The following is a 9,103-nucleotide window of genomic DNA, read 5'->3' as shown; positions in this document are numbered from 1 at the left end:
TGACCACTCTTGGCTTCTTGATGCACATACTTTGCAAGATACTGACCTATGCTGCCCGTGGGACCTGCTTACGTGGTACCAACATTCTCAGTGATCAATCAACGCCCAAGGACCAATCAGTAAAGTAAGTAAAGGAGGTGCAGGAAGAATTTACCTAAAATAAATCTCTCAAGTTTATTAATACATATTTTCTTGGAATTTTTTTCAAAAACTATTTTTTGAAACAGATTTTAAAATTTTAAGAAAGTAATACATCCAGCAATTCATTTTTTATTTCAAGATTTTCGATTGTACGACGTATAAATGCTTCAGAAATTCTCGGAGGACATCAACAGAAAAACGCATGGTAGAAACTACCCAGCACATGGTAATGAAACCATATGCGAATTATTTAGCGTGAGAAGTATGCTGTGTCGTTGTCTCTGAGCACCAACGAATCATAAAATACCTGCACATGCTAACAGGATTTTCACCAGAGTGAAAATGGCAACCCAAAAATTAACAAAAATTAACAAGACCATTTTTAGCGGTTTCACTGTCATTCATACACCGACTGTAAAACATTTTAATTAGTTTTCAGAACACATCAATGCTTGAGAACCTTACAACTCAGAACAACATATGGCGGCTATTAGTGTACAAAAGAAAACAGGGAGGAAATTATGGCTGTCCACCTCAAAATGCAAATTTGTACCAGAGGAAAACAACGGTCTACATAGTTCATGATGTGTTTCCCTTTGTTTTTACATTTCCAAAATATCATAGGATACCAAATGGAACTCTTTTCTTTCCTGGCTGACCGATTGCGGCACCAATTTCACCCAAATTAATTTCATACTCTTCTACCCATGAAAGACTGAAAGGAAACAAGAGAAATTTAGAAAATATTGGTAGAATGCATCGAGTGTGAACAACAAAACAGTACAAAAGATTCACAGTGATGTTTCAATTGAAAAGCTGCACTCTATGTCCATTGTTAAAGTTAATTCAATCTCCCAAATATTTCCTAAATGATTATCACATATAAAATCAGATCATTCCAGGTTTTCAACAATCTTAAATTACACCTGAACAACAAAACAGTACAAAAGATTGACATAGTGATGTTTCAATTGAAAAACTGCACTCTATGTCCATTGTTAAAGTTAATTCAATCTCCCAAATATTTCCTAAATGATTATCACATAAAATCAGATCATTCCAGGTTTTCAACAATCTTAAATTACACCTGAATGGTTTAAATCTATAAAATCCACAAAACTACCAAAAGTGTGCACCCGGACAATATTTATTAGAAAAAAGAAAAAGAACACATTGAAGTTCTGCTCCAACAAACAAGACACCTTCCCTACAAATTCTATTCATGACAAGCAGCTATTTCAAGAATAGAAGACAAGTAAAGCAGATTTTGGCAATTACTACCATAATCTTATTTGTGAATTTCTGCAAAAGATTCACAAACCAAGTCTGAGACAGATAAAAAAAAACTGCTTCCACGAAATTGCCAATTTTCACTGTAAAAGTTAAAATTCCATAAATATCATATATTCCCCACACATGCCATAAAATCTTTACCACTTGATTTCGTGTACGTATTGCATCAACAGATATTAAAATATCATACCTTTACACCTGCTGGGGAGTTTCCTGGCTTAGTAGTTGTAGTACTATTGAGCTTTATTTTTTTATCAGCTGGCTTCAATATTTGGAAAGAGCACATTAGTGTCTCATCAACACTCATCATAGCACCAGCATTGTCAAACTCCCCACAATAATTAGGTGCCGAAAATATTGTTACAAGCTGTCGGTTAGCAAAGAACTCGTACCCATCCTCCACCACCTGGTCAAAACTCAAGACATCAATCCAAATTTAAATTTAATACCATGTCTGCTTGATGGATAATATCCTTCAATGTAAACGCAGAAATGTAAAAAAGAAGTCTCAAACTAATGAATGGCATTTGAAAGGGAAAAGTTTTGCCTCAATGAATAATCTGTGTAAGAATTTACATGGAAAATAGTAGTTCCAAGTTTGTATGAAGTAAAGCAAATGTAATAATCCTGATAGATAGATAAATATTGCTGGAAATGTCTCAATACTTTTAGTAAAAAAAACTAAAATGGAGATACAAACTCAACCCGACTTGGTATAACACATTGAACACTATAGGCTGGAGTTTAACCTGATGAGCACGACAAATAAGATCCAAATCATGTTTCTGAAGAAACTCAGAGACCTTATCAGCACCAAATGTATATGAAACTCCCCTATCATTCATTCCCCAACCTTGAACCTCTTTGCTTGGATCTGACCAGAGGAGATCACAAAGCAAACCTGTATCAGGCACATCAGTGGGCCGCTGTAGATTTCTAATTTGATCCAAATTATGTAAATCAGGAGAAAGGCCGCCATGCATGCACAATATCTTTTCATCAATCAGTGCTGCCACAGGCAGGCAATTGAAGCATTCAGTAAATGTCTTCCATAACCTTACATTGAATCTTCTTTTACACTCGTCATAAAATCCATATATACGGTTAATAGATGCACATTCATGGTTACCCCTCAAAAGAAAAAAGTTCTCAGGATATTTTATTTTATAAGCTAGGAGAAGGCATATTGTTTCCAAGCTCTGCTTCCCTCGATCCACATAATCCCCCAAAAATAAGTAGTTAGCCTCAGGAGGCAGTCCACCATACTCGAAAAGCCTTAATAGATCAGAATATTGACCGTGTACATCACCTGCGAGATCAAAAAAAGGATAATAAGAAATCATTGAACTTTTTTTTTCTGTAAACCATAATAAAGCACTATGTGGCAATAGCAATACTAAGGACAGCAATAAATGAATCATGTCTACCAGAACAAAGATCTTTGCAAATTTGTATACCAGACAATGTCAAGCCAAAAAAGGAACATTTGATATTGCTAAGACCTATTTGACATTGGTTAAATTTCATCATTTCAAATAATTGCTTCAAGCAGAATTATTATTCTGATTCATGGATTCTATTCTTCCCTCACCATATGCCAAGTAATTTATTTTACATGAATACTGAATGTCTTTGTTAAAAAAAATTCAATTCAAATAACTGCTTCAAGCAGAATTATTATTATAGTGTACAAATAATTGAATATAAAGTCATCAATCATTAATGCTGCATCAATTGGTTTGACATGGATACCGGATATCTATACTACTTTGAAGGTAAGTGTAGGAGATCCCCGTCGGAATAAAGTCAGATTATAATACATTAGCGAGGTGCAATCCTCACCTTACAAAACAATTTTGTGAGGTTGAGTTAGACATAAACTCACTTACTAAGATGGTACCAAAGTCATTCAAAGTCTATCCTAGTCAACTTCTTTAGGGCTATTATGTCACCATTATCGAACTCCTGTTAGACCATCCACAATCTAATCCCCGCTTGAGATGTTCATTATCAACGTGAGAGAGAGTGTTGGAGATCCCACATCCACTAAGAATTAGGCCTTATTGTAATATATAAGTGAAATGCAATTCTAACCTTAAAGCCGGTTTTGTGAGGTTGAATTAGGCATAAACTCACTTATTAAGTGTAAGTTTTACAGCTGCAAACAAAATAGCTTTTTCAGTTTAATTTTACCCTATTATTCATGTCTAGGAACTCGTTAGTAGTTGGGATTCATCAAACAGATGATGTTCTTGCTCATGTGAACCTTTAAAAAGTACAAGCATACAGAATTTGAGCTGAAGCTCTATTTGAGAACGAATCTCTAATATTGTTTTATGCTTATAAATTAACAACCCTGGCTTTACTGGCCAATCATAGATGATATATAGATGGTTTGAGGTAACAAATTCAGATCTCTTGTAGAGAAGAAATAAATTGTGTAAAAAAAATTTGACAAGTGGAATTTTGACAATCTTACGAAGGTGTACCTTGATTATGAGACAGTAAAATTGGTAACTTAGGACAATGAAAGAAAGGATTATGATGCATTCATTTTAAATGTAGATTCTAACAAGACTGCGACTAAAGGACAATTGAAACAACTTCTCATATAATATATTTTATTATCTCATTAAGAAATTTGATATATTGTCGAGTTTTACTTGCTGAGGGCCTAAGACAAAAACATTGGCCAATTTAAGCTGCAACACAAGGACTTCCTAGGTCCCAAAGACAACTCTCATTCAAGTATGATCACACTGGAAAATTGAGACATTAGACAGCATTTGACCCATTCTTTTAGACTTAAATGCTAAGTTAAAAATAATAGCTTCAAAATTAAAGTTAAAGATATTTGGTAATTTGATAATTTTTTAAACTTAAAATTACTTTTTAAGTCAAATTTCTTGGATTTTGGGACTTGAAATAAAAAAGGTAAAGGAGATGTAGAAGTCAAAAGCTCCTAAAATTAACTACTTTTAATGCTCATTTATCTAAAGCTCTCTTGATTAAAAAAAGGGTTAAACAATCTCCAGAATTTTGTTTGGAGATGGGCGATGAGAAGACTCCACAATCTCCAGTATCATGATGTACCCCTGCAGTGACTATGTCGTTTTGCACAGGGCAACATCAACGATCTCCAGAAATTTCTTGGAGATGGGCGATGAGAAGACTGCAAGGGAGGGAAGTTTTGTGGTGGTGGCGGCAGTGGCTAGAGGTGAGGTAGAGAGGGACAAGAGGACAGTGACTTTTTATTTTGAGTTAAATATTATTATTTAATTTATATTTTTCAATTTAAATTAAAATACGATTTATTATATAATTATATAATATTCTGTATTTTTTATAATTTAAATATTATATTTTTATTTTACTTTATTTTTAAATTACAAACATAAAATTATTTTTAATAACTTAAATCTATTTTTAAATAGTAAATTAAAGTTTCATTAAAATTTTAATATTTTAAGATAATATTAAACTTTTACTTAAGAAAAAGATATTAAAGATAATATTTTTAATAATAATCATATTAAAATGAAAAAAATATAAAATAACCTTAAATAAATATAATATGTTATACTAAAATAAATAGAATATATTATACTATAAAATATAAAATAACCTTAAATAACATAATATATATATATATGTATGTATGTCGTGTCATGTGTCCTCTAATTTTCAATTTAACCATATCTCCATGTGCGTATCATATCCATGTCTCTACTTCTCATAGGTTTAGACTCTATGCAACTAATAACTAGGAAAATAAAATGAAAGGCAGGACATTTAACCAGTGGGTAATTGGTTGGGAGAGACTAGGCATTTGAACTCCTATCGATCTCATACTCTCTTTTTATGTTTTTCTCTCTTTGTTGGAACATTTCCTTGAGATAATTAATAAATTGGCTATCTTTAACACAATATTTGTACATATATATTCAATTCTAACAATGGGTATTTGAGCTATTAATCCCGAGAGACTTTCATGGTTCATACTCAAAGGATGGAGACAAGACTATAATTTTTGGAATGTAGGCATGAGAATTTAGTTAAGTCTCGTGAGGAAAGCAAACAAGAAATGAGGTGTGTTCTTCAAGAGGAAAGGGAAAAAAGTCATACGCAATTTAAGGAAGTACCACAAAGCCTCAACAAACCATTGAAGAGAAGAGGTCATCATGTCCACACCACTAGTGGGGAGTAACACCAACAATGAAGGTCAATTTGAGGGTTTGATTCTTTGAGGGGATAAATGGTGTCAGCTCAAGATTCCCTTGTTTTCAGGTGAAGACGCTTATGGTTGGGCGAGCAAGATTGAAAGATATTTCGATTTAAAGGTATTCGATGCAGAAAACTTCAAGCCACAATGGTCGTCACAGTGGATGGTAAGGTGTTGGCATAGTACCAATGTCACAAGTTTTGTGCTCTACTCTAGATTCCCTGTGGGAGGATTTTCGTACTACACTCAATGGGCGATGTCAACCATCCACGACCCAAAACACATGAGTTATTGATGAGCCTCAAGCAAACCAGTTCGGTGGAGCATTAAAGGGAGCAGTGTTATCAATATCGGATAATGGAAAATATCGAAGACCCTAAAAATCCTTTATAAAGTTATAACGAAAAACATAACGGGTTATGGCAGAAGCATTGTGAAACCATAACTAATAATATTATGTTTAGAATATTACTAGGTTGTTGTGTTGTGTATAGAATATTACTAGGTTAACTTATAATATTTTAATTGGGTCGAGTATAACATGGCCCAATTTAATTTAGGGTTTTCTGCAATTATTAGGTTCAGTCACAACAATTGAGTGTTGTTATTAAGTTAGCATTATACCATTTTATTTGGATGGAGTATGATATGGCCCAATTCTTTTTAGATTTTTGTTGTTGCAGATTTTGTTTTTTAGTAGACCATAAGTCATGCTGCCAGTTGTATGGATTATTGTTAATATTTTCAATTGGGTCGGGTATTATGTGGCCCAATTCATTTTAGGTCAGCTATTGTTAGGGTTCCTCACTCACAAACAACATCATTGTCATCGCCGCACACTGTCAGCCGCCACCGCAATTTATCATCAGATTTGCACATCACTATCATCAGACCTTGCGCCGCCGCAACAAGCCTCATTCTTTCCGCCTTTTTTGCCTATCTCTGTTCATCGTTAGCATTCTGTGATGCAAAAAGCGATTGCCGTGGAAAACTCGTATCGCCACTGCCATGTTAAGGCAATGATAAAAAAACATGCCACCGCTCTCTGCCATGGCGCCGCCATAACCGATCATTGATATCACTGAAAGGGAGCCATTTGAACTGTATGACGGGCCACTCAAGGGAGTAGGACCCGAGTATCTTAAAGAGATTATCTTGAATTGACCGAATGTTTGGTATGGGCTGAATTGAAGTTGCATCCATTGAAGACTTTACCCAAATAGATGTGGGGTATGTACAAAGAATTTGAGAGAAAATTTCTATCTCGGTAAAAGGGTTAATTGGAGTAATAGAGGAAGGGTTATAATAAGAGCTACTCATATACAAGAATAGTGACTTAGGAACTAGAAACTAAGAGGCAGTAGCAGTTAGAGAACTCTCTCAAATACTAGCAAAAAGGGTAGAGAACCAAACACTTCAATACTCCATCAAACATCCCTTACTACTCAATGTGAGGCTTATGCACCTAATAATAACAATTCCCTATCACAGTATCATTGCTCTTTCTCTTCATGACATTTCAGTATAAACCATTTGTTTAGGTTAGAAATTATAGTTTTGAGCATTGTTGATATGCCTTTGTTTCCAATATTATGTTAAAACAAAACAGCAGAACTCTTTTAAGGTAGTAAGCTATTTGAGCAAAAATGTTGAGTTTAAGGTTTGGGTTTATTTTCATGCATTATACACTCTCGCAGCATCAACCACCAACCATTATCCCATGGTAACAGACTGAGCAAAGAACTATCTTAGGGATGACACACGCAGATCTTGATCCAATAAGCCTTGATAGAGGAACATAAAAAAAGGATTAAATTATTTGATCATTTTTATTTAAACAGAAAAAGAATGAAAAGAAGATAGGCCACCAATACCTCAACTTTTAACAGGGATGAGAACACAAGACAACAACTGCATTTGGTCAAGGAATGGTATATGAAGTTATGTCCATTTCTTTTTCCACTACACATGAGCTAACACTACATGTCCATTAATAGGTTATCAGTACTAACATTGGACTAATCTACAATCTTAATAGACACATATACAACACTAGGACCACACAAGGAAAACTTTGACCAAATTTATCTTCCATACATTTCACCACTAATCCCCTCTATAACATACTACCATTACCAATAACCTAGCACAACATAACAGAAAAACATAATGACGCATGCGACGAATTTGCAACCAAGCACACAGACAGCAAATCAGTCGGCAAGGAACTAAAACAGACCCGAAGCACTTGGATCATAAGAAAAGCGCAAGCATAAAACCCTCGCAGTTGACCAAGCCAGATACCGTGTTCTAGTACAGGTATTCCTTTGCCGAAACACGAAAGGGCGCGGTTTCGGGAGGGTGATGCAAGGGTTAAAAAAAAGAAGAAAGCGACAACAGCGAGTTGGAAGAGAAGAAGAAAGAAGTTACCGCAAATCTTAATTGGTGCTTCGAGCTCCAACAAATTAGGTTGTTGCAAGAAAATCTCTCTGGAAGCGGCACAGAGCTGGCGGATCTCGGACTCCGATAACTGCACCTGCTTCCCCGGTCGGCCGCGAACTTCGAGAAGGCGATTGATTATGTCGTCAAGAAGTGTTTGGTCCATTTGTTCCACTTCCAGAAGAAGCACGAAGTCAACGTCTCTATTTGATGCTAATACGATGGTGAGTGATATGAGAAGAGTAGAGGCAGTGAGCGAATAACATGCCTCGGTGGAGAAGACGACCGGAGCGCAGTCGTTTTACTAGAGAAAGGGTGTGCTTTTAGGGTGCCGCCGTGGGATGTTTACAGACATTGGTTTGAGCTTGGTGAGGGCGAAATTGGGAAGAGGGCAGAGGGATTAATTTGATTAGGTTATGGGAAGAGAGAGAAAGACAGACACATTTCATTTCATAATAAGCTTCCTTCGCTGACCTACCAAATTAATTACTCCGCTCATCCACCGGAAAAATCAAATTGCTTTTCAAATATACAAAACCAACTTTAGTTAATAAAAACAATGTAACTTGTGTCAAAAATAATTTTAAAATGCCAACGTTAAAAACGGTCAAATTAGTCATTTTGCTTTTATTTTATTCATATTTCTGATTTTTATCGCTTGAACTTTCAAACGAGTAACAAGTATATGTATTTTATTTAAATTTTAATTCTAATTAGTGACATATTCAAAATTAAATGATCTCACAAATATTTTTAAGTGATGATTTGTTGTCGACCATATAATTTTATACTACCACTTTACAATTTTATTTTTTAATAATTTAACTTATAATTTAATTAATTGTTTTATTTTGTTGTTAAATATAGATGTCGTGTGATTCTTTCATTCAAAAGATGGTTGAAAAAAATATATTTTTTCAATGTTTTTTTACATTAGTACCAAAAATAGACGAATGAGTGAAGTAAAAAAGATAAGTAATTGAAAAAAAATTTAATGTTGACATTAGA

The 9,103-nt window shown here is 34.5% G+C and overlaps 1 protein-coding gene across 1 annotated transcript; it reads right to left on the bottom strand.

The window, feature by feature from the left end:
- Window positions 1–498: 498 nt before the first annotated feature.
- LOC137817476 (serine/threonine-protein phosphatase PP1-like) lies at window positions 499–8,620 on the bottom strand. Its single transcript, XM_068620766.1, has 4 exons — window positions 8,087–8,620; window positions 2,184–2,743; window positions 1,625–1,840; window positions 499–856 (listed from the first exon to the last, which is right to left on the bottom strand). The coding sequence occupies exons 1-4, from the start codon at window positions 8,259–8,261 to the stop codon at window positions 833–835; spliced, it is 975 nt and encodes a 324-aa protein (XP_068476867.1). The 5' UTR covers window positions 8,262–8,620; the 3' UTR covers window positions 499–832.
- Window positions 8,621–9,103: the final 483 nt, after the last annotated feature.

This window comes from Phaseolus vulgaris, unplaced genomic scaffold (genome assembly GCF_000499845.2).
Source record: "Phaseolus vulgaris cultivar G19833 unplaced genomic scaffold, P. vulgaris v2.0 scaffold_78, whole genome shotgun sequence".
Taxonomy (NCBI): domain Eukaryota; kingdom Viridiplantae; phylum Streptophyta; class Magnoliopsida; order Fabales; family Fabaceae; genus Phaseolus; species Phaseolus vulgaris.
Note: the sequence above shows the minus strand (reverse complement) of the source record. Positions and strands in the feature narration are given on the sequence as shown.